The 26,609-nt window shown below is 46.1% G+C and overlaps 1 protein-coding gene and 1 long non-coding RNA gene across 2 annotated transcripts in view; one reads left to right on the top strand and one right to left on the bottom strand.

Annotated features, from left to right (window-relative positions):
* Positions 1-8,669: 8,669 nt before the first annotated feature.
* Positions 8,670-26,609, bottom strand: part of LOC135908176 (SEC14-like protein 2) — a 90,263-nt gene continuing 72,323 nt past the window's right edge. Inside the window, exons 8-12 of the mRNA XM_070533905.1 lie at positions 21,198-21,278; positions 15,322-15,408; positions 13,016-13,128; positions 11,800-12,148; positions 8,670-10,264 (exon numbers count right to left, since the gene is read on the bottom strand). Coding sequence (XP_070390006.1) covers positions 10,164-10,264; positions 11,800-12,148; positions 13,016-13,128; positions 15,322-15,408; positions 21,198-21,278 — 731 coding nt within the window. The 3' untranslated portion in view covers positions 8,670-10,163. The remainder of the gene's footprint in view (positions 10,265-11,799; positions 12,149-13,015; positions 13,129-15,321; positions 15,409-21,197; positions 21,279-26,609) is intronic.
* On the top strand, positions 25,115-26,515 carry LOC135918886 (uncharacterized). Its single transcript, XR_010569816.2, has 2 exons — positions 25,115-25,347; positions 26,382-26,515. It is a non-coding gene; the product is annotated as an uncharacterized lncRNA (long non-coding RNA).

Raw genomic sequence — 26,609 nt, 5'->3', positions numbered from 1 at the left:
ACATGACGGCTGCTTGCTTGGCTTGTCCTTGTGTTGCATGTCTTGAGCTACCGCATTAATAATAAACCACAGCGAACAAGCCCGGTTGTCAGTTTAACTAAGTGACATTCACGACTGCGTGTCTTTCGACAAATTCTTAATTACGCAATTCGTTCCTTCAGTTCTCGCAGAGCGGGGCAAATATACTTTGCAAACATATCATGATACAGATACGAGATACTGAGGCGATAAGTATTTGCGAAACAGATACAAAATTCAGGCGGAATAATTGTGTCCGATACGATACTTGCTATATGTATCTTAATATACTTCGATACATTAGTCCATTCCCGATTACATAGTTCCACTGTAGAGGCAGCTACAAGTATGTAGGTGTTTATTCCCAGGTTATCTCTAGCCAGCACACATCACCACTTTCACATTTCCTCTACAAATACGGGCGAAACTTTTCCTATGTTACAATTCAGCGACGATATACGGCACCATCACGACTTGCAGCAGATGAGCGTAAATGAGTGGCGTAACCAGCATTTTTTTCACGCTATCTTTATGAGCGGTACGATGCACTGCTTTGCAGTCCATTCGTAACGCGGGTCAGTGCCTCATGTTGCAACGCGTTTGTTACCATAGTTTTGTAATTGTCTAACATTAAGCTTCAGTGCCTAATCTGCTTGTAACGAACCTAATAGGCTACAATTGTTCTTTGGGCATAAAAAATGTTTATGAACAATACATCGCGCTATGTAGTTTTTGTTTCATGGCGCGAGTAAACGTCGGTTAGTTTATACTAGGGTCTAAGCCCTGTATTCAGAAATTAATTTTGGCTTGAAGCCCATGCTTGACTCGATATAGATGACGCTTGGTGTGAACGCGCCCAAGACGCTCATTGCATCTCCTTGGGTGCGTTCACGACAGGCGTCATTTAAATCAAGTGAAGCGTGGACCTCTAATTAGGATGCATTTCTGAATACGGGGGTAAACGTATAAAGACTTAGGCACACCAGGAAGTCCAAAGAAGGAGCTTGGTAACGCTTGCATACCTGCCCACCAGTGAACATACCGATTCGTAAAATTCCGCGGGGCAAGGTGTAGGAGAAGGAAAGAGGCAAATATCACGCATTTCTTTATTTATTACTTGATGTGAGAACACGTCTTTTCAGGGATACGAACTTGAGTAACGACGAGTTATCTTTAGACACATGCAGCGCACCGAGCAGCAGGAAACTGGGGAAAGCGAATACTGACAAGCAACAAAGTCTTTCTAGGTCATAGTGACTTTTCAGTGACTGCTGCCGGTTTCGATTTCGTCCCGGAAAGCTATTTTTTCAATTGGCGCTTCAGGAACTTGTTTGTATAAACGTGTTCGTATATACGAACTGTCTCACCAGCGCCCTCTCATCATCAGAAGAATTGCAAAGGAAGGTACGGGGACCGACGAGCGAAACAGTTTCGCAAACCAAGTTACTTTTTCGTAAAACTTGACGCAACTTTCGTACATTCGTAAAACGGGCCCCAATTAGTAAACATCACGAAAACATTCGCGAAAGTTAGCAGTTATGCGCATGTCACAACCCAGTTTTAAATCCGATGCATGCATAATCATCATCGTCATAATCGTCATGACAACGGCATAATTCATTTGCACCAACGTTCAAAGTGCATTGAAAAATGATGAAATCAAAATAGAGAAAGCTTTATGATAACTCAAAACGGCTGAGTCCTAGTCACATAATCCACGTAAGGGCATGGTAATCTCTGGACGCGTGGCTGTAGAAGCCAATTTGTCGATGGTGGAATACTAACCCGTAGCGTCAGGAAATGGCGCAGAAACTATTGAGCCTCGTCTGTTATAATGTCAAAGTTACCGCGAAGGGGTTAATAAATATGTAGTTTCTCTGTCGAATGTGTTACGTCTTAAAGGTGGCAGGAGAAAAGTAAATGAACCTATGGAGGCAAATAGTAAAACACGAGAGGAGTCGTAGAGTTAGCCCGCAGACATTACAGCGAAAGTAGACTCCACGTTCTCTTGCACACCTTCCCACGATGCTCCTTAATTGTGACAGCAGCCATATTGTTGTGACTTTTCTAATTTAGGTGATTCCTAATGGGGAACTGCTGACCAAAGTTTGTGCAGCTGCCGTGGAATAATGTGAAAAACAGGGACCTTTAGGTCACATCAGTTTAACAGAAATGCCTGCGTGGAGAGAGGTGTGCGACAGGGGTGGCCGGGTGACCGCGGTGAACGAAATAAGTCCAATAAAACAACGCTATCCTTCTTAGCGCTTTCTTTGGCGGTTTCGAATTTTATTCGTCTCTGTGGGTGTTTAGCGGTTACTAAATCTGCGCTCATAAACAGCAATCAAAGTACTTGGCCCATGGCCAACTGCGGGCCTTCAAAAAAGAGCGCTTCTTGCTCTGAAAAAGTTTTTAGAGGAGACCAACATTTTGGGAAAATATTAGGCATCAGATGATCCGAATGCGCTAAATGAGTTACATAGACGTTGTTCGTGATTCATAATTGGTTTATGAGGCGATCGCAACTTTTATGCAATATGTATAATTCTGTTCTGTACTTGCAGTGCATTACATGTGTTGAGTGTTATGACTGTTCTAAATATCTGAGTTTATATATGCGTACGTGGACTGGACTTATGCACAGAACTTTGCGACTCATATACTGTTGGACTGTATATTTTTTATTCATCCAGTTTTCTACTGAGTGCCATCTTTCGTGTCGCTATTCTCCCTTTTTACGCAAACTTGTTTTCCTTTGCCAAGTGACAAGAAGTAGCCGGTGCCACCATAAAGGCGCCAACCTCTCCTAATATTCATCTCAATAAAAAAAAAAGTACTCCAAGATCTACAGTGATGCGTGTTGATCCAGATATGTTTATTCGGTGTGCAAAATGATGTTTATAAAGGTGTTAGTTGGAGCAGCAGCGCATTCCATGAACCGTGCCCAGAGTGATTTCGTGAACTGGTTAAAGTACGAAGTTCCTAGCCAAATTATATTAATTGACACCGCCTTGACTTCCATTACGTAGTCGGAACTTTCAACCTAATGACAATACTTAAGGAATTATTATATTAAATCTTTATTCATTATTGCTGATAGTGCAGCGTTCAATTTTCTGAATCATCTTTGATTATTCGAAAAATGACCTGAAATGCTGTAAGTGCACTCTGAGTGTCCTTGTAGATTTTGCCACTGTATCTCGTATCTTAAGACCACGATACTTCGTACGATGTATCGAAAATACAGATGCTGCTACAAGTTCCGACGAAGGTTTAACGATACAGATACACGATGCTCACAGAATATCTTGGGATAGTATATAACGTACATGTATCAAAGATACTGCCAAGCCCTGAATTTTCGCAACGTCAGCGTTCAAATGTAACCAAAGCAGTCTTGAGCACGTAGCGCATGTTACCGAGTTTCTGTGGAACATGAGCGTGAACCATAAAATCAGAGTGCTAGTTTTGAGCCTATACGTACAAAATATTATATTTATTACGTTTAGTTTACAGGCAGGTAAACGCTTCGGATAGGCGCATGGGACGAATTTTCAATAACCATGCTGTTCTGAATTGATGAATTTATTTTTTTGCCCGCGCTGAGGTATCTGACCAGAAAGAAACCGTGACTCTGCGTACGGAAAAGACGAGTAAACAGCGGCTGACATTGAAGAAAGATAACGTCGTTCTGGGGGTACCGTCTTAGTGTACCGTGTAGTTTGTTGTTTGGAGTGGACCAGCTGCGGGATCGGCCCACATTTCTGGACTGCGCTGTCCCCAGGATCGGCTCATATTTTTTATGTTACACTTCCGGTTTCAGGTGCCAGCAATTTGAACGAGCGCACCTGCGTTTAAATTCGACCTTTTCACGCTAACTGCGCATTATTACTGCTCCGTACATACATAACTCTATATGCTGACTTGGTGAGGGATCTTTTGTTCGAAGCTTGATTTTGATGCCTTTTTCGTTTATCTACATGCAAATAGAGGGTCTGAAATTGTCTAGTTTGGCGCGGCGAAAGGTGTACAAATACCCAGATCCTACAAACCCCTAATCGGTCGCAAGTCTCCAGAGAAGACCACGTGTTCAAAAGAGCGGCGCGACATTCAGTACACACGAGGTCAACGCCACTTGACAGCAGCGTAGTCGAGGCCAGGCTGGCGTCCGTTTACAGAGGGACGATAGGCTTACGTGTGCAAGCCCGCGCGCTGTACAGCTGCACTCGGCACTGTGCAGACATTGAGAAAAAAAAAATGAAGTAAGCCGGATGAGGATGGCAACACACAGAGGGAGCAGCTTCATGCGTATGTGCGTGTAACTTGTTGGCTGCATGACGAAATGGCGTCGACAGAGAGGTAACTGGGGACGAGCGTTGCAAAAGAGAGGCAGCACGAGCGTTATCTTTTTAGCTAACCAAGCCGGCATTAGGTCAAGAGCCCCCGACTGCTGGGACAGTTGGGACAGAGAAAACATAGTATGCTCGCTACGGATACATTAGTCAACTGTTTTCGCCAGGGACGACGAGTTACACGTTGAAGCGCAAATATCGTGCATGCGTTGACATACTTGATAGCCGATGCTTTCGTGAAAAGAGTGCGCCGTGCATCGATCCCGAGGGCGTCATGTTGCTATTGTGGACAAAGTCAATTTTCCCGTTGTGTCGCAGTGCTAGCGTCGCTAGCTGAGTACGCGGGTCATCATGCTTCTACTTCGTGTTGCAATTTTCGATACAATGAAAACTTGACCGATGATACTTGAGCCACAGTCAACAGCGAAGCGGACCCTTTGTTATTCATAACCCCTAAAAAGCGTTCCCATCGACATGTCCCAAGGAAAGTTCATTCCGCATATAGTTTTCGCATATAGGTATGTAAAAGTTCATTCCGATATCTATTTTCACCAAACATTGACTCCCCGTATAACTACTTGGGCACAGACACAGAAATAGGCAAGCAAGAACATTATAGACTGCTAGCTGGTGGATTTAAGCTCTGCAAAGAAAACAATGACGCGCATAAGTGTCAGTGAAATTTCCCTCCACAGTGATGAAATGGCGTCCAGGGCTGTGGCGTGAAATGCATGGCTTGACTTGTGGCCCTTTTCGGGACAGGCTGTGGAGCATTTGCATTGCAGCACATGGTGGATGCTGCATAAATACTTGGGCTGACCACAGGGCTAATGCAACCTTTACTTTTTCCATGATTGGGATAGTGTGAATTTTCATCAACTATGACACCAACGCCGCGTTCTGGCTCTTCAGGTTCGATTGTAGTTTAGCTGGAAGCCACGGATGATGATGATGAATTTTGTTGTTTTATGGCGCAAGGGCGTAATATCACCGAAGAGCGCCAAGCTGGAAGCCACGGAATCTACCTATAGCGGGCGCAAAGCCTCGGCATCAATTGTTAGAGTCCGTGGCTGCAAGAGAACTGCCGGAGAAATGACGGTAATGGGTTAAGGGCTACCAAGAGATGAACTCTGCTGTGTCGTATGAGAACAACTGTTTTCTTCTACTCGCGGTTATGTTTCTTTACAAGTCCAGATTGTTGAAGCTCAGGAGAAGATGTCTGTGTACTGGTTAGTTCTAGTGCCACAGAGTAAAGGGACGCTTAGCCACATGACTGGTCACTTGAATTGTTTGAAGTCCGGTTTCTTAATCGGCGCATTGCAGTGTTGTCGGGGCGGATGGAACAGCGGCGAAATGCTGCTACACAGTAGGATCCACCTACGCGTTTCATACGATAACCACAGCAGACCAAGTTTGAGAGGCCGTCGTTGGAAGTGTGCCTGACAAACACATTTATTTCTGCTAATAATATATCATCGCTAATAAGAAGTTGAGGAATGGCAGTTTAGTTAGTCCTTTGCAAAATAGTTACTTGTGTTTACAAATTTTAAGATTTCTTTAGATGTAAAACGATCAATAATCCTTGCGTACGCTACAAACAGACTTTGCAACTAGTTTACCATGCGATAGCCTAGTTGGGCTCATTTAGCGCTTAACTTTGACTGTGCTTCAATAAAGCAGCTAGAATTCGTAAGGGTCGGCGATTTCAGAAAGATGATTGTACTGAATGCTTGCATTTTATGAGCTTCGTCGCAGCCTTTGGGATAATTTGTCTTTAAAGTTGAGCTTTATTTGTCTACTTTCCCATGTTTGGCGCGACTGCCTGGCTGTTGGTTAGGTCGCTATCTCACCTGGATATATTGGTGAATAAATATGGAAAGAATACATGAAAGTACCGGCAAGTTCCTCATATAATGTTTGTGTGCTGAAGAAGCATGTCTACCTCTGTTCTGCGCAACATCATCAACAGCAAGTTTCCTAAGGCCCACAGTCGTCTCTAAAGCACACTGATATTTTAATTGAATTGTGACTTGTATTTAACGGTTTCTTTGTTTCGTTTTACTTTCTTCGATTTAGTCACTCTGCACATCGCTGCGTGTGTGCCCGTTCTCAGCTAATTCTCCAGAACGGGCACGTCCAACTATGACGCAATAGGTGCAGAATCCCTAAATGTTGCTTGACACATGCGTACTTTCCTGTGCACACGCCTCTCATCAATAACTTTCGCTCGACGAACATCATACACCGCAGTTCATCCTCGTGAGATTATAGGCGTGAAGTTATGGACATCAGCATGTACTCACACCGATAGTACCTTCTTCCCTCCATCTCCTTTCTTTTCTTTCCTTAAACCCATTCCACTGTGTAGGGTAGGAAACCGGATGTGCGTCTGGTGTGACCTCCCTACCTTTCCTCCTTTTTATCCTCCTCCTCCTCCTCCATCCTCGTCACCTCACTGCGTAGACGTCTCAGAGTGTGCATCCACATAATTTGGAGTAGGCATTTCGGAATAGCTTATGAACTTTACAGTATAGTGGCATAAATATTGCACAATAATGTTATGACCTTTATAGCGGATAAATAAACATTTCATGAGAATACAATTTGCACAGCATGAAAGTCAAGAGAATTGTACGCATAGTCGTTAGTTGTAAAGCATTTATTTATCTCATTCACTGAAGCTTGGCTTCACAGAAATTCCAGCATGCACGATGGATATGTGCATGCATTCTTATATAAATTGAGATCCCAGATGCTGCATTGTATTGTACGCACGTTGAAAAGTACCTGGTTGTGCGCTTTAGTTATGATTTGGCAAATTCACGTGCTTAAACGTACAAAATTTGAACAAGAAAAAAACCTACAAAGCAAGAAAGAAAAAGGCTTTTCCCACACTGCGGGAAAAAAAGAAGGACAGCTATTGCTTTTAGCAAGTGGGGTCCGGTGCATCGTAATACGGAGATCATAGGCGACCTCCAGTGGCCCAGGCTCGAACGGGACCAAGCTTTATATTTCTGTAACGATGGTGACGTCATTACGTTACGCTTCTCTGTCAAAGCGCGTTCTTATATTTCGCAGAAGAATACACAAGAAACACAAAGTATATCCTCCCGATACCCGAAAGCAGCTTAGAGACCTAATCGATTTCCATCGCTTTCCGAATCTATATTACTGGCGGGCATAATAGGAACGCGCCAAACAAATTCGTATATATGTCGCCGTTAGACGCCGAAAACAATATCTCCACGTGGATGAGAGTAGCAACCATATCCTTATGCCAGAGGTGATGAAATATACTTTGTGTAAACGAAGAGACGTAGTTGCAACATCGTGGACTGGGTCCTCGTGTCCACGCGTTATGTTGTGGATTTCCACGTCCTTCTGCGAAATTCGAAACGAACTTCCTGGTTGATTCTCACAGTTTGCTCCGCTACAACGGCCTATACGAAGTGAACGTCAGTTTTCTCAACACCTGTCGGAACGAATATAATTCATTTTTCCCCCAAACGATCCGTGGCTGGAATCGTCTACCATCAGCTGTTATGCATATTATTGATAATGCCAGCTTCGCTGCGTCACTTTGAATGTGTACGCTAACTTGTTTTGCATTGACAACTAATAGGGCCCTCTTACCTATATATCATGCTCAAACATCCTTGTGTCTGTCTTCCATTTCGTTATACGTATGTAACCCCCCCCCCCCCCCCCCCTCTGTGATGCCACTTAGGCGCAGTGGGCAATATGAATGAATAAATAAAGCATACTAAACCGCTTTCATACAGTTCCGTATGCCTTAGACATCGTATCCGGGAATAACATTTAATATTATTGTTATATTGTTAATATTTGGTAGGAGTGAAGTCAATGCGCAATCTAATGTACGAGGTGTCTCAGTAGTGTATAAGAGACAAGCGGAAGAGCAGTATTTTTCATTCGAAATTCGCACCACAGATCATGCATATATGTGCGCGCTCCTTACACTTTATCTGTTGATGTCTCAGTAACGCCCCACCCAAACATCTATGCACGTGTCGCAGTCCACTTCCCTAAAGACACGCATGATCTCACGTATTTTTGTTTCTCGTAGATTTTTTCTGCCGCTCGGAAAGTGGATCACCGGTTACATTAGAGCCACTATTGACAAAGTTGACTGATCGAAAGAAGGTACTCGGCGCAATTCTAGATATTTTGGAGCACGGTCATTGAAGTTGCGGTGCGGAACACATCCATCACCCTTGAGAGTGACGTGCACCTTTGTCGGCCCGGACAAGCGAGGTCGAAGAATGAGAGATGCTGACACAATGAGGAAAATAACGTGCGTTCTGCGAACGCTTTTATTCGCAGTCATCACTGGTCCACCCTTGAGGAACAAGTTCAGATCAAGGCGTCAAGGGGCACTTTCCGCTTCGCCAGCTTGGTCTTGCTCCTTTATGCCGGAGCCGGAAGTGGTGGACGCGATTCGTAGCTGCCTTGGAAGAACGTTTTCATCACAGTCTCTGCCTCGCGTTGCCGCACAAAGGCGTTCTCAGTCATTGAATGTCCATAGCGCTGACGCCGGCTTTCATTTTGAGGAATAAAAACCACAATAATTGGACTATCTAGTTCGTTCACCGTGCTGCTAACATCAATCACAGATAGCAAAACAAAAGAGACTGCATAGGCACGCTCAACCTGCCAAGAGTATACAAGCGGGACGTTTGCACGAAAAGCAGCGCTCAGCCCTTTGGTCGTCTTAAGTTTCAACTATTCGTTTCCCGAAGCCCCAGATAGCTTTGCATGAACCGCGTTCATGGTAACAATGCTCAAAACATGAATGATATATGAGATCATGGTCCGTGTTCACAAAACGTTCTTAGGCTAGAGTATTTCTTAGGAATAACTCGCATACAGTCGTGATGTTGGATGTGTTAACAGAAAGAACGCCAGACCAATAACAAATTGCTCTTACGAACGGAAAACTTCGTAACGGTGGTACTTCTTTCTTATATAAGAGTTGTGTTCTTTAACGTACGATACACAACAGTGGCGCTACAACAATTATATACGACGTCATAGTGTAGGTTACACTGAGAGTCGAAACGACACAACACAAGCACACCATCGTTCTAGGAGAACATTCGTGCTAATGCCAGGAGGCCCAACAAGGGAGTACATAGGCTTCCGAGTGCACCGCTGGAACGCAACATAACGCTCGCTGCAGAATGGTGTTGTTTTGTGGCTGAATAAACAATGTGCAGGAAAACCAGCCGTTTGCGTTTCATAGTGGCGGTACACGTGCGGACATGTCATAATGAGGCCATACGTGCATTTGCATGCAACACCACTCTCCGCAAAATCATACAAGCGCGTCGAGAGAGAAAAACACAATGGAATTGTTATTAGAAGGTCAGTTGCCTCCGCAGCAACTAAATTGGCAGCTCAATCTGTCGAGCGGGGAACCACGGTGTACGCCGTGCGTGTGCATGGTTACTGTTACCCGCGCAACAGACGCAGCTGGCTGTAGCGCTTTTGTCCTACTTCTTACGTGTCGCTAAGGTTTCAACTAACGTCCCACAATAAAGTTTGTACCACTCCCCGGCAACTATCACCCCATCATGTCCAACCTCGTGTCAGTCTGAGACATACGTGCACACAAATGCCCGCTCCACTAGGGTATACTAGGACGGGCCTTACGTTGTGTGCGTGATACATTAACAACGAAAAACAATAACAACGATGGACGTTCTGCTTTGAACGTGGAGACCCGTGGGAAAGTTGAATGCGTCGGCACCGCCGGTGGGCAGGGCGCGCACAGGTTTAGGACTCGGAACGCATCGCAGACGCCTCCAGGAGTCGCACCGAGTAGGAAACCTTCTTGGAGGTGAACGTGCTGAAGCTGTTGTCAAAGTGGAGTACGTCTGCAAGGAGGCACAAAGAGAAGAACGGAGTGTTAACGCAGCCGTGCCGTCGGTGCGTGTGCGCCACGAAAGCACGGTGAATATAAATAAGCGGTGCCATAACGCAAGAACGTTGGACGACGAGCGCCTACAAGGCAGCGAACACTTCTACTGCTCTGAGAATCTAAACATCGACTTAACTCGGCCACAGGAGACGTCGTTCAGATACCACAGCAGAAAGCACACATGGTCTGGAACTGTCACCACAGCACGTACCACCGAACCCTTCACCACACATGAGAAACCTAAAATCACGTTTCGAATTTTGCTGGCACGGCGCAGGCGGATGTCACAGTTTTAAATGCGTAAGCATGTCTATGCCTACCAAACGAGAAATTTCTCCGCCACGTAAGACAACGAATACATCATACCCCTGTAAGCAAGCAAAAATGTACAATGCCTCATACCCACGTAAGGCGCTCAGCAAAGTGAAGCGAACAGCGCATACACTGGTTAAAATTACCTATACAACGTTGTGCATGCAGTGCATACGTTTCAACAAAGAACAACCTCAAAAGAATTCGGAACCATTCAGTAAAGCACTGGATGCGCCCCTCAGCAAATGTGGTGGTGGTTTTGCAACATATTCGCTACATTAACCCTAACTCACCTTAATTAACCCAAAGGTAGTGAGTTTGACTCCCACCAAAGGTAGAGTGTTCGAGTACTTTAATTGACTCTATCTTAATTAACTCTGGCTAATAACTAACCTTAACACCAATGGTCGTGGGTTCAAGTTCTGTATTGAATTATGTCTTAATTAAATCTACCTTATCATGTTCGCTTCGAATATCATAAGCGGACGAATAATGAGGGTTCATAAGCGTTCATACTGGTCGGATGATGTTCCATAACATTAATAATGACACCGGGCTGCGTGGAGATGAGCAAGTGGCATAATGCTTACACAACTACCAGATGAGTTTTTGCGTGATTCTTTCTCTTTCTTGGAGCTCTGAGTTCAAAGCCACCGGCTAAAATATTTGTCGAAAAACTTTCACAACATTAAAACGTAAAATTTCAGGAGTAGTGACGAATTTTGAAATCAACCGAACGACGCATCTTCTGCCAACATACCCCGTATTTATTTTTCTAAAGCATTCAACAACAGCATAAACAATAATGTTTATCGGGTCTACACACCAACTTGTTCGCTTTCCGGCTGTACTACCAGTAACACACTTTACAAGGCCCAATTGTAAAGAGCTCTTTGGTCTTTAATTCTCATCAGGGCAACTTAGCGTAAGGCGCTGGACAGAGACAAAAACGAGATAAACAAACAGCGCTAGTCCTTGTCGCTGTCTGTTCAGGACAGTGCGCGCTGTTACCCTGATTAAAACGTTTTACCAATGGTGCCAAGACCAGCGGAATGTGCGCTGAAGACGAAGTCTTCTAGCCATGAATAAGCAGCTTCGCGAGTGCAACAGCAACGTACACGAAACAATGGTACGAGGTACATTTCTCGGCACCCGCCATGCCGCGCACTCCATACGTACACAGCCCCGCCTTGGAGCACGTCACCGATCCGGTCTCGGGCACCTTGGCCGCAGCCTTGATGCGGTATGGCTTGAGAACGATTTCGGCACTGTTGTTCTCAGCGGGCAACGCGCCGGTTCCCTTGTAGGAGATTCCAAAGAGCAGGTCGTCGCAGACTATCTCCCAGGCAAGCAGCATGCCGGCCTCTTCGACCCGCACGGGCACTTCCAGGGTCGCTTGGCGGCTCACCGCCGTGTTCGCCCGCGCCACTTCCGCGGGGATCTGGTCCGAGCAATCCTGCAGCTCGGACGGCGAATTCCCATTCGCGTTCCGGTAGTAGCGGGCCGGAACCACGCCGCCGTCTATGACCTGTGCAGAGGAAGGAGGGCCGCGTGCTTCAGAGCCCGTGTGTGCACGCATTCGTGTGAAGACATTGGCGCCTACTAGAATTATCGGAAACGCTGAAACGGTGCACGAAACAGTGCACGAAACAGTGCACGAAACAGTGCACGAAAGGTGGTCAGTCACCACATGTAACAGACCGCAAATGAAATATTTTGGTAAATTCATTGTAGCAAGCGCACGCTGGTGGGAAGCCATATGAATAAGAAAATATTTTCGGATAATGTTTCGCGCTTTGCATTGTCTTGACGACGACGCGGGTGGAGCACAGTGCCAAAATGAATAGGAAAAAAGAAGAATAGAACAAGACAAAATTCAACTGCTGCCGTTGCAATCGCTGCAGAAAGTAAACTCTCAGTCATTAGTTGATTTGAATGAAAATAAAGGATTGGATGTCTTGAGCCTGGACTGCTATTGCATCAAGCCATTTAATTCAATACATGAGGCTTGTTCCTTCATGCGCATTTAGTTACTCATCGGGGATGGCAACTCAAGAACGCAACTGTGGAAGGCTCTTGCCATAAATGCTGGTTGAGAACTTTCATCGAAATAGTTTTTATGTACCTAATAAGTACTACACTAGTGGACCTTTATGACGGCAGGTCATACTTCAGATAAGCATTGCTCTCACTACACGCAGTTTCCGAGTGCATCGGCTGGATAGGCTGCAGAAATTTCATAACGTAACGAGTGCTTTTCGTTGCAGTGAAGCATCGCGCTTCAAGTTGCATAATGGGAATGCAAAAGCATCAGAAAGGTTGATCAATCTAGTGTGCGACTCCTTATAGGGTGTTATCTAAATCAAGCGCAGTGCTAACAACACCGTATACTCACCACTGAAGGGCATCGGGGGTTTCCGTCGGGATCTGTCTGCGTGCCTCCCCAGTGTCGCGGCAGCTGGTCCGCGTCGATGTCATCGAGCAGGGCTTTCTTCCAGGCTTGCTCGTCTATCATTCGAAACAGGAAAGAGCTGCTGCAGAACACCGCGTGAACAGCGTGTTCACGAACCAGAGTACTGGGGCACTTTCAATCGTTTGCTGTTTGATAACAGCAAATTAAAGCCCATTATCCGAAGGTGCAGTAAAAGAAGTGAGAGTTCCACTTTCCTTATATAAGGGGCACACACATAGCCCCAAACACAAAGGTACTAAGTCTATAAAAAAAGTTTATGTAAATATCTAGACAAAGAAATGCAGAAGAAGCTAGCTATGTGCAACAGCACTAACAGAAGTTCACGAATATTATTGTTGAAAAAAGCCGTGAAAGCGAATGCGCAATGTAAACAGAGTACACAAAAACCTACAAATCAAACCAATTAGATCGCTGCTTAGTAGGATATGCCCTACGGCTGTCAAAGAACGTCTGTCTTTAGCGAGGCATGACGAAGGACCAAGTATTTTGCTTGCAGATAAATCTATTTCGGGGATTGCTTGTTGTCCACGGTATTAAACCACAGTGGAAAGTCACACAGCACACGTGCATTTTGCCTCGCTGCACAAGATCGAGACTCCCGCACCTCTCATCACAAAGGTCCTGATTACGTGATCACGCTAGAACAGCACTCTGTGGAGATGGAGAGATAGAGAAATGAGACAGAGGGCAATGAACTAAGGACCAAACGCCAGTAGTTCCTATTCTAGTTGAGAAAAAGGGCGAAGAAGTGAAATTATAAGCAGATCACAAAGTGTGTAAAAATAGGTGAGCGGTGGTCTATTAAATAAACCGAGAGGGCGGAGAGAACTGCAGTGATGGCTCAGGTAAATGTGATGTTTCGAGTAAGAGAAAAACTTAGAACTGAGGTGAAACAGCGCGAAAAAGACGAGGACACAAGGAAACAAATACCACAGACAAGCGCTGACTGCCAACCAGCGGCAGTCAGCGCTTGTCTGTGGTATTTGTTTCCTTGTGTCCTCGTCTTTTTCGCGCTGTTTCACCTCAGTTCTAAGTATGAACCAACTAGCCCTCATCAAGATCTTACTAATGCAAAAGAGAAAAACGTTTGTTAAAGGCTGGTTGAACTGTTTGCCTAGCCATACGACTAGCATACTACTCCAAATGACGTTGGTGAGGCATGAAATGACCCACTCGAATAGATTTGGTACACATTACACATGCACACGACACGCACAAGCAACACGGCAACAAGCATGTAGAGTAGCTGGTCCAGGCTAGGGTAAGCTAAGCGGTGGTAGCTTTCGCCTCCACATTTCACGTGACACTCCGACAGGACACCACAATACAGCAGAGAGAGAGAGAGAGAGAGTACTCAAAGCGCGTACAATGCGAGTAATCGTTTATACAAACACCAGCTGCGAATTGATCTCCCGCGATCGAACAACATATGGTGCTGGAGCTAATATTTGGACAAGGGAATTTCCTTTAGTCAAGGCCGTTGCTGCCCTGGTGAAGGCAAACCCCCTTGTACACAGGTCGGCTCCAGAGCTACTTTTCTTGTTCGGACGCTGATGACCACTTGAAGCCTCCATCTTTCTGTGAGCATCTGTCTCGTTTGGACCGACTGCGGAGAGATCATGGCGGCCGCGAGAAGGTGGTACAGAATGATGGTACGGAAAGGCAGGCGTGCAAAGCATGGACCCAAGAAGAACGAGAAGGACAGCACGAAGGCACACAATCACATGCAAGGTCGTGAGGCACCGGAAAACAAGGAGGACGCGAAAACCCTCCACGCATGCTGATGAGAAGGCGACACCAACCCTTCACGGATCGGCGCCCTTGTTTTTTAATTTTTTTTTAATTATGGTGTTTTACGTGCCAAAACCACTTTTTGATTATGAGGCACGCCGTAGTGGAGGACTCCGTAAATTTCGACCACCTGGGGTTTTTTAACATGCACCTAAATCTAAGTACACTGGTGTTTTCGCATTACACCCCCATCGAAGTGCGGCCGCCGTGGCCGGGATTCGATCCCGCGACCTCGTGCTTAGCAGCCTAACACCATAGCCACTCAGCAAACACGGCGGGTGCTGCCATGTTTCAGAACTAACTTACATGACTGAAAGTACAACTTATATCGGCAATGTCTTTTTTTCTTCGTTTCTTTCGTTGTCTTCCCAATAAGGGCCATGAGTCTTTCTTCTATATATTTCGATCGAATTAGTGGCATATGAAAACATTCTCACCTTTACCGAAGAGGACCAGCTTTCGCGCCGTCTGATCACTCAGGAATGGCCGAATGATCTTCCAAAAGATTGGGAAGTACCTGGGAGCTGTAGGCAAAGAGAAGAAACTATTCTCACCCGGCACTTGGCGAAAAAAACATTTGGAACGTTGCGGACAGGAAAGGGCAACGAGGTAAAATACCTCATCAATGTTAACCACAGATATCGCGTGATGAACCAAATTTTATATTCAGGAAAGAAAAGGCATCCGCTGACCGAAGTGGTGTGGTTAAAGGGGTTGCAAAGACGTTGCGCCTTGTTCATCGATTAACGAGGCTTTTAACAAGGTTTCTGCTTGGAAGCCTAAAGGTCTCTTGGCCCCTGCAACCACACCGCGTTGGTCGGCATTTCACTTTTTCTTTCTTTTGTACGAACTGTAGACAGTCGATCATGCACTTCAAAGATTGGCGTGTGACTGCTCCCTCGACTCTGCAACCTCGTCGCAATGAGCCAAGTATTCCTTAGGCTCATAAGCCCTGTTTGCATGAATGCGACGGTGACGCATCACATCGAATCGCATTTTTAGCGAATCGCATTCATGAAAACAGCGGTAATGCGCTAGGAAGATGCATCGCATTAATGCGCTAGGCGAGGGTAAATCTACGGGTGCGAATCGACTCACACATGTGTCGCTAAGTTTTTGCGAGAGTTAATACGCTACATGTAAACAGAATAGCATCGCGTTTTCCATATGTGCTTCGAAATGTAGTGCGCTACCGTCGCATTCACGTAAACGCGGCTATAGGCTGCATTTGACGACGATGGAGTGCCTCTTTGGTAGAACGCGTCTTTCCCTGTGCCTTGCATTTTCGTCAAATTTTCCACATTTTTCGGGGACGCTGCTCCCAGCGGCCTCATGGCGACGGATGCGGAGCCTTCCACAGGCCCGCCCAGCCTGACGTCTGCTATGGCAAGCACCCTGGGGAATCAACGCACCTGATCGAGCAGTAGCGAGGCGATCAGCGCGGCTCACCGCCTTGTGGCTACGGACGCGGTCAAATGCGGTGCCACCAGGCCAGAAGTCAACCATGGTGAGCTCGTCGAGGAAACTAGGTACTTAGTCCAGCACCAGCGAGGACATCAAACTGTACTCGGTCAGAAGCGACGATTCGACAGATGACAGCTCTGAGTCTGATAAACAGGAAGGCCGAAAGAAGGACACTGAAGGTGTCTTCACCAGCGAGGATATTAACTATGAAGGCAAACAGTCAACGTTGGTCGCACACCATACTATTCGTACCTAGGGAACTCCTCCATCAGCCTTCGAACTCTTTACCAGGCAAGCCCTTTCCGTATTTCTCGAGGGGATCGCGCCGAATGAACTAAGGGATGTCCGATTAAACACGCGAAAGAATATCCTCGCTGTGGACGTGACAAATGGAAGCGCGTTGGACAGGCTTCGAAAAATAACAGAAAAATAACAGCTCGGACAGAAGTCCGAGCGATTGTACCATTGGACGGAGCCGGCATGATGGGCGTCATCTACGGCACTGATTCGGCCATAACGAACTCAGATTTGCAAATTCATATTGAGCCAGCGGCCGAAGAAGTTATCATGCATATACTTCGCCTTCGTAGCACCCGGTGCGTAAAGTTGATATTCAAGGGCGATTCCATCTCTTCGCAAGTCAAGGTTGGACACTTGTGGCATGCGGTTCGGCCATTTGTCCTCAAGCCACTTTAGTGCCGTAACTGCATGAAGATTGGCAGGGCGTCTGTACAAAGAGCACGGTTTGTCCACGCTGCGCTGAGTCGCACACTGCGGACGCTTGCCGCGCAAGAAACCTAAAGCGCGGCAACTGTGATGGCTCCCATGATGCCTCATCCAAAAAATGCCCGCAAATTAAGATAGAAATTGTCATTCTCAAACAGATGGTTAGAGACCCCAGCTCATCCTACAGAAAATCTTCTGAAACAGTACTACGTCGGTGAAATCGTCGACGCAAGCGAACAGGACGGGGTGCTGTTAATACGCAAACTCGATACAACTCATCACCTTCGCGCAGAAGTACACCTGCAAACACGAAGAGGAACGATACGCCGCGGGTCACTGGCCTGCTTTTCGGAGCATACAACCTGCCAAGAACCCTCCCCCACCTGATGTCTACTTCTACGCATAATTTGGTTGATGAAATATCAAGGGTTGACTGACAGGCCATACCGATGCAGCGGTCCCTAGTGAATGTCATCGAAGAGTTACTGACAAGTATCGCAACTCCAACCGTTCGAAGTGGCCTGAGGGTGCTGGACGTACTGAGCCCAGTCCTCGCAGCCCCCGGGTAGAACCATGGCTAACACTCATCGATCGTTGCTCAAAGATGTCAGAGAAGCGTAGATTATCCAGTGGAATGCCAGAGATCTTAGATGTTGGATGCTTGATTTTTGTCTTTATGTATTCTCAAACCACTTGGCAATCATCGTAATCTGAACCGAAATTACTAAACCCAATCTGGCTATCCGGCTACGAATCAATCATGTCCTCAACCTACAGCGAAAGCAGCAAGGTCGTTGTGTTTATTCGTTGGGAGATTACCTACGCCGTTCAGCATGTGCCGCCTCATGATAAAAAACAGTATGTTTGCCTGACTGTTAAGAAGAAAAAGCTAACCTTCACACTAATGGGTGTCTACTAATCCCCATCAACCCGGTTTGATAGCAAGAGGCTAGAAGACATCGTGACAGCAACCTCTGGTCCATGGATTATCACAGGAGATCTTAACGCCCACCACTCTATTTTTGGGGAAGCTCGAAAATTAACGCAACGGGTTAGCAGCTGGCATCATTTGTATCTGATCATGGATTGTCCCTGCTTGATGATGGGAGCCCTACCTTTCTACGAGGCTCATCGTACAGCTGCTGTTTTGACTTGGCGTTCGGGTCACGTCGCTTCGCTACTCGTGTGAAGTGGTTTTTAGACATTGAGATGCATGGGAGTGATCATATGCCCACATACCCTAAGAGCAAAGGGTTGGGCAGCTGTCATTCGCCAAACGCAATCCGGCGAATTGATTGGTCTACATTCAAAAGCAGCATGGAAGAAGCTTGTCGCAAAGGCCCCCCTTCTGGCTTTCAGCAAGCTTTCACGGAAGCAACGCAGAATGCCATGTGCACGCTGACATATCGACCGATGTTCTCAGAATCTGAATCTAACGTGAAGTTGGAGCGACTCTGTGTGATTCCCCGGCGTGCGGAGCGTAGATACCGACGCACGAAGTCAATCCATGATCTATGAAAAGCCAGGCCCACGCAATAGATCCAGCGCCGAATGGACAAACTGGAGTCTGAATGGTGGACAATATTTTGTGAATTCCTAGACCCCCGAAAACCTCTCTCTCACATATAAAAAACCGTGCGAGGCCTAAGCGTACTCCCTGAACAACGCGTGCCATTCAAAGCCCTGGCGCTTTTTCAATGCCGAGAGGACATCGACGTAGCGGACGATTTCTGCAGGAAGATTGCAGGTCAATCAATGTACACAGGCCCCCTTGGTGCGGATAGCATCAAGCCGCATTCACGGGATTCACACATGGACCTGCCTTTCACCGCCGAGGAGCTCGATGCGGTTCTTGCATTGCGTAATCGGTCATCGTCGCCTGAACCAGATGGCATATTGTACCGCACCTTGTGCCATCTGGGTGAGCGGGCACGAAATTCGTTGCTGGATAAATTCAATGAATCCCGGCGGGATGGAAACGTTCCTCAAGGATGAAAGACAAGCCGTCTGGTACCACTCTTTAACCTGGCAAGTCACCACTAGAGCTCACATAATGCCGGCCCATCGCGCTGGCTAGTTGCGTAGGTCACTGAATCTAACGCATGATCCTTGCCAGATTGGAGTGGCACCTGGAAGGCTGCAAAGTTTATCCATACGCTATGGCCACTTTTCGACATCTCCACTGCTTCATTGATAATGTCATCAATCTGGTCCCTTACGTCGAACATCAAAAGACATGTAAACGGTTGTCTGTCGCCATGTTTCTTGACGTAAAAGGAGCTTATGACAATGTTGCTCATAGCACTATACTTGATGCTCTTGAATCGGTTGATCTTGGTGGCCGAGTGTACCGGTGGACCCGCAACTACTTGCACATGAGGTCTTTTTATGTGCAGACTGATGACGGTCCGGCATCTCAACCCTACATACACCGTGGTGTTCCACAAGGTGGCGTCTTGAGCCCCACACTATTCAATCTTGTCCTTGTTGGTCTCGTGGAACGCATACCAAGTGTTGTGCAGATATCAATGTACGCCGATGACATATGCGTGTAGAGATCAGGTGTAACCCATCCTCAGGCGCGCGCGAGGCTTCAAAAAGCCGCGACTTCAAAATCGGCGTATCTTGGTGAACAAGGTCTCTAGATTTCACCTAAGAAATGTACGCTGGTCGCGTTTACGTGGAAGCCAATGGCGCCCCACACCATATTTATCAATGGGAAAAATCTACGTTACGCCAGGACGCACAGATTCTTAGGGGCGATCATTGATCGAGACTTCAGCTGGAGTCCCCACGTGGTCCACCTGAAGAAACGCCTAACGGCCATTTCACATCTTTTCACATTTCTTGGAGGGAAAACGTGGGGTACGTCAGCACTCAGTACGTCAGAATAGTGTGCCATCCGCTCTACGTCATGGGCCACACGAAGAACTTGTGCTAAAAGTAAGGCAGTTATATCACCAGCTTGCAGAGAAAGGTAATGAAATCCCTTTTCAGTGGCTGCCACGCCACTGGGGCATCAAGGGCAACGAAAACGCCGATGAAGCTGCTAGGAAAGCTCACGAAGATGCCGTGAAGGAATCCATCTCCCTATCAAGAAGTGACGCAGCAGCAAAGCTTCGCATACTAGCGCGTGATGCCACACGATCCATGTGGAACACGCCAGCTTTCCGACATACTCGACTGCACCGTCTGGACCCATCCCTCCGACTACGCATTCGATCTGGACTATCCCGAATCGAAACAACTGTTCTCTGCCGACTATGGCTAGAAGTGTCTTTCACAAATGCAGTTGCCTGCCGCACAGGAATGATTGACAGTGCTACCTGTGATAGTTGCGGCAGCGAGGAAACAATCGAACATATCCTCTGTTTAGTAACCTCTGCTGGTGGGCTAGTTGGTACATGGTTTTTAGATATGGTTTTAGGCGAAAAAAAAAAAGAGAAGGGCCACAGAATAAGAGACACGGTCAGGCGCGAAGTGCACCTGTCCGTGTCTTTTATTCTATTGTCCAGTCTTATTTTTTTGCGCCCAGACCATTACTAAAATATCATCTGTCATTGCCCTCGGTACAGCTCCCAGAGGCAGTCGCTCATAACGGCTTTGGCACACCTCAATGACCGGCAGCTTTCTGAGCAGACAATCTTGGAGTACCGGCTCATGCTACCATAAGGCGGTGAAGACGCTACTGAGGTTTCCGCGGGTCAAGCGGCCTGCTTGAACGACGGTGATACTCCTGCGTTCCTTTGTGTGTGTGTGTTTCTCATTTTTTACTTTTCCCTCTCCCACTCTTCATCTGTGTGCACTATTTAAGATCTTCTTGTCTCCCCTTACCCTTTCCCCAGTGCAGAGTAGCAAACTGGATATCTATCTTCCGGCTAACTTCCCGGCCTTTCTCATCGCTTATCTCGCTCTCTCTCTCTTCCGTACGAGACTAATGATGCATCTGGTGAAACAAAGCAGGCGCGTACGCTGCAAATGTTCAAAGCCCGAACCATCAAGTCCGGCAAGGCATTCTTTGTTCTGTGCCGTTAGCGTAAAGGAGCCCTATCTTAGCCACTATTGACGCAGGCGTATGGTTGCCCGGTACCAGCGGTACCGTCTCATACCGTCGCAAGCGTACCGTTGATGGCGAATGCCTTGTGCAGCCTCTCTGGATAGTTGTCCTCGAAGATGCACATGAGATTTGTAAGGTAGTCGATCACTGAAAAAGAAAAAAAGAAAGAAAACGAGAAACGTGAGACCAGAAGCGGCACTGAACAAATGAAAGCGAAGTGCCAGGACTTTCTCCCGGGCTAGCGTCACATAATGGCATACGGAACCCTAAAGCGACGCTACTCGTAAGAACTTTAAAACAAGCAACAAAAAGGGAACTGATAAGCGTAACACTTGCCACGTAACAGGAAGACGGTAGTGCACATTAGAAGCAAATATGGATTTCTGACACACTAGTTGAGATTAGAAGAAAGACGGAGATGGCCTAGTCATTTAGAGCATTCAACTGGTAATCGGCAGTTCTTTTTTTACATTACTGCAAAGGGTGACAAAGGGAGACAAAGGCTATCGAATGTGAGAAATTATTCAGTACGGTTATCATATTAGGAAATTTGCAGGCGTAGCACGAAGTCGGCTGATGCATAGAAAGGATAACTGGAGATCGCTGGGAACTGAATGAGTATCACACCCAGATACTGCTATGGACATGAATGGTTTGATTATGATTATGATGGAGATGACGTGAAGCCGCCCACACACCACACCCATTCACTATTGCAGGGGCAAGATAACAAGCGAGAAGGTGAATTCTACAAGGGAACACAAACTGTCCGACGGTATCTGCGATAATGGTTCAACACGCTTAGGTGGGATATATCGGTTATTCAGACTGACAAAGTCACGGAACTCGGTATATGCTAATGTCCTTGCGCTGTGAGGTAACTCGGAAAATAACATGTAATATATAACTGACCAGCTCAACAGGCGAAAACGTAACGGCAGACTTCACAAAAGAAAATGAAAGCCAATGCAATATTCAGGATATAGCTAAGAAGAAAGAGGTTGCATATGACAGCCAGTTTCTGGAGGAAGCGAACTAGCATATGTGCTGTTTTAGTCGTGGGGCCCCAGGCCACAAGAGAAATTTGACGAATAACAAAATATAGCTCGGGATGCATTTGGTAGGTATTAACATACGGAAAGTTGCTTAAGACTATGTTTGAGCATCCTTGAATGGAAAGGTATACATTTTTCGCAGTGAATTGAGAGATTGTTCCCTCCCTACGCTGAAACTGACATTAATTTCTGTACGTCGTGACGCTGAATATATTGCCCAACATAATTAGCATGCCGTTTCATACTTCGAACACAGCTTGCATATCTTTCACCAAGCCTTCTTGCACACGTAACTTCCACGAGCCTAATCTTAACCCTTACTGTGCCCGTACAAATACTTTCAAGTACAGCTGCTTTCCGCGCACTATAGAAGTATAAAATTCCTCACCTGGCTGCCTTCGTTCACTCCCGATAGGCGAATTAGAAATTGCTCTCTATGAAAGCCAGTATGTGTAACTGCTTAAATTAGGTTTCGTTTAAGTTTTATGTGTATGTATTTCACTGCTTCGCTGCTTTTAGAATCGAAGAAAACGATTTTCTACTTCTTTGATTGTCGTGCAAACACAGTTGCAAATGTTGTAAGGGTCATTCATGATTTCACGTTATTTTTTGTTCACCACTGTATTAGCCTACTCCTGCAATAGCCTTCCTACGGGGCTGCAGTATGTACGAATAAAATAAAATAAATAAATTGTCTGCCAGGAAAAAAAAACAATCGCAAAGAAAGCATTGACAGGACGTGTGCAATGTGTCTTTGAGTGGTTGTGTTTCTTTCAATCCCGCAGACAATTGTGCTAACAAATATTTACCAACTACCGGCCGAGATATTCTTGTGGATGTAGATTGTGGTCGGCGATTTCATTATGCTTATGTAGACAACAGGAGAATTGACATAGAAATAACAGGGCACAAAATGTCATTTATTAATAGCATGACCTTACTTTTCTTATGTTTAGAGCTGTCGAATCTGAGAACACATCGTCAGTCCTCACCGTCTCATTCGACGTTAAACTTGTTACATTCCTTTAAACAATTGATTACACGGTCTTAAGGAGCCACTGCTATGATTGAATGCCATGAATGTCTAGCTCAGTGAGCAAGTTCCATAGTTCGGTGTCAAAACCAGCGCAGGAACACTAAGTTTTGGTGCTCGTCGATGCCATCACAACAGGGTCAGTCACCGGCTAAGTGTAGCCTTGGAATGTTGACACCAATGAACTATTAAGCTAAATCGAGAGAGAAAACCAAACGATACGCGATTTGAGCACGCACTTCTATGAAAACATAGCGGTTGGCGACTTGGCCTAAATAAATTGTACGTTGTGTATGCATACATTGTCTGCTGTACGCATACACAGCCTACAATGCATACTGTGTTGCGAATCGAGTCTTCGGACACAACCTGATGAAATCGACTGCGTTTTTCGCATGTCTTACGTCTGTCTGGTAAGTGTTCAGCACATTCTGTTCACAGTATCACACCACAGCGCACCTTAAACCGGTCCACAGAAGATTTCAGAACACGGACGCCAAAAAGAAAAAAAAAGAGAAAAAAATGACTCGCCATTCCGGCCCTACGAAAGCGGATGTCCAGCGAAGCTGTTGAAAACCAAGACTACAACTGTTGAGGTGAGTATCCAGTGCTTTATTGCTTTATAGTAATGGTAGCAATGGTAATTTACACAGGCCTATGTGAAATCTACACACTGCCTCCCCTGATGTTCAGGTACTGGGCCTTGGGAAACAGGAAACCTTTTTAAAATACGTTTCTTAAGCTATCTAATGCACATGTTCTACAACGCCATCTGTTGCTCGAACTCTAGACTCCAATTTTTTTGTATAACACCATTTTAGTAAGAATAACTGCTACTATTTAGCACCTACACAGCTTGACAACGAGATTCCTATGGCGAACTCCCGCAGATTAATCTTGAGATCTAAGTGCACGGACGCCTCGATATTGACATCGTCGAAGTGCGCGTGACAACCACGGTCGGCGAACGAAACCGCGACCTCGTGTTCCGCGGCTCGACCGCACGGCCTTTGGCGATTGTGAATGACGTAATACCCGAAGGCGAGACGAGACGAGACTCGCGCTATTTCAAACGTCCAGTTTTGTAACTGCACGAAAAATGAGGCGTTTGTCATCCTCCCAAATAAAAAAAAAGCAGAAAAAGAAAATACGCGTCTGTACTTACCGGCGTTTTCCTGCTTTGCTGCTAGTCCTCGCTATTCCACCGCGACTTCGATAAAAAAAAATACGAGAAAAGAAAGATATAGCAAGGAAAGGAGAACGAAAAGAGGGGGAATCGAAATACTGGCGCAATCCAACTACGGCCGAACAGCTTACAGGTGCCTTTCTCAATCGCAGATTGAGTAGCTCGAGTTTCCTGCCCACCGCGCCTCGACTGCATACGCAATCAAGGGCGGCGAAATGGTTCTCCGCTCCGTGCTGAGCTGAATCGAGTCGGTGGTTTAAATTTTTTTCCGGGACGCGTCATTTCTCACGTCAGCGCGCTTGTAGCGCCTCGGTCCGCACCTAACTAACCCAACTACGAGCAACGCTTCAGCCTATGCTCGCTTCCTGTATTACACGACGCGAGGCGATTGGACCAACTTATTGCTGAAGACCGGCGCCTAGTTGTCGCACCAGGCGTGTGAACGAAGCGCGTTTATTGAGAACGGCAAATTGTCATCCACTCGAGTGAAGCACGAAGCTGCTTCAGGTACCTTCGTCCAAATTGCGGGTTTGGACTCATTTGCCACAAGCGTATTTAACTATTAAATATTTTCTATTGCGTTCTAATATTTTGATAATTATTTGCATATTGACATCTATTATAGATTGTTGTTTCAGATTTTCTGTATATGTACAGGACAATAAAGACGCGGATGAAAGCGACACGTAATGGACCTTTTCACAAATTCCGCCGCGCCACCAAGCGGCCGCGCAAAGCACTCTGGGAAAACGGAGCGCCGCCGCGCCGCGCTCGCGTCTTTCCGTCCGCCTCTACGACTGCGCCCGGCTACCGAAAAGACTTTCTCAGCCATGTCGTCGTCATCGCTGTTTCTTGGTCTTCCTGTTGTGTCTGCTGTTCCTTTGCATGGCATGACACAGTTGGATGTTGCGTTCTGCCGCCATGGATCACCAGCCGAACACGGTAAGTAGACGCAAAGACCGGCGTTTGCCCACTGCATGTTACATCGAGCCCTCGCCGCACATTTGCGCATTGCTCCGCTGCTGTACACGGGACATAAATGCATACTTCGAAATGATTATGCCCAGCTTGTAGGTCTGTGTTTCGTTGCTGCTGCTGTGCAAGTCATCAGACAGCTTGGTCTGGTACTGATCGTTCGCGGTCGTGTTGTTTCCACTTCAGCAGCAACTGAATGAGCGTGCAACGTTGCTGCCATAAATTCGGAATGCTATAACTACCTTTTCCGACGCGAATAAGTGTCCGTGCAAGAGGAGGGCGAAGGTTTCGCCGCTAGCGCTTCAGCCACCACTTGGGCGTGTGATGTGATGTCGCATAAGATCGCGCTCATATGCATGTTGCGTGCGATGAAAGTAGGTTAGGCAGGTTGGCTGGATATTTTCGGAACATGGAAAAACTCTGTGCGGTTCTGTCCATGTTCGCTACACCACGCTGCGATTATACAAGTACGATGCTTGCATCAAAAGTGTCACTGTCGAGACAGTGGCTCTTGAAATGCTGTCGTAAGCCAAGTACGATGTGAACTTTCAAACCTAGAGCGAGCGCAGGAATTAATCTTCAGTGAAAATATTCAGACGCCAGTTCTGCAATAGCTAATAAAAGTTACTTCCCATTACCAAGAACAATATTAGATTGTTAAAATTTTCGTTCTATAAATGTACAGGTAGTTTTCTTTGCTCTTGATGTCTGCAGAGTAGTGAAGTAAAATGTTTCTTTACAAGTGCTGAAGCATTGAAAGAAAGTAATCTACTGATGAAGTTTTGTGTTAACCTCGCAGGTTTTCAATGGCATGCAGAATTTCTTCACTTCACTGATTGCCTAGAGTATACATATTACTGCCTCCCATCGTAGAGCTTTGAAAGAAATTTTCGTTGCTTATCAGTGACTTATTTTAGTTGCAAAAAACCTTCATATCTACGTTTACATAAGCAATCAAATGGTTACTCCTAGAAGGTATCATTGATTTGTCTATCTTCCAGGCACCACTGCAAGCCGTGGAAAATGTTCAGCCACTATCACTGAGTCTGCCGAAAGGACCGTGGACTAAACAGCTGAAAGACTTGTGCAGAAGTTTTGCGGAGAACTCCATTAAATGGAATGATATGTTTTTGTCCTTTCTTGTGTTGTTGCTACAGCCGGGCACGCAACACGTTTGACCGCCACCGCGATTCTCCTTTGCGGACCTGTCGAACGTCTAAAAAGCACCA

This window comes from Dermacentor albipictus, chromosome 2 (assembly GCF_038994185.2).
Source record: "Dermacentor albipictus isolate Rhodes 1998 colony chromosome 2, USDA_Dalb.pri_finalv2, whole genome shotgun sequence".
NCBI lineage: Eukaryota > Metazoa > Arthropoda > Arachnida > Ixodida > Ixodidae > Dermacentor > Dermacentor albipictus.
Note: the sequence above shows the minus strand (reverse complement) of the source record. Positions and strands in the feature narration are given on the sequence as shown.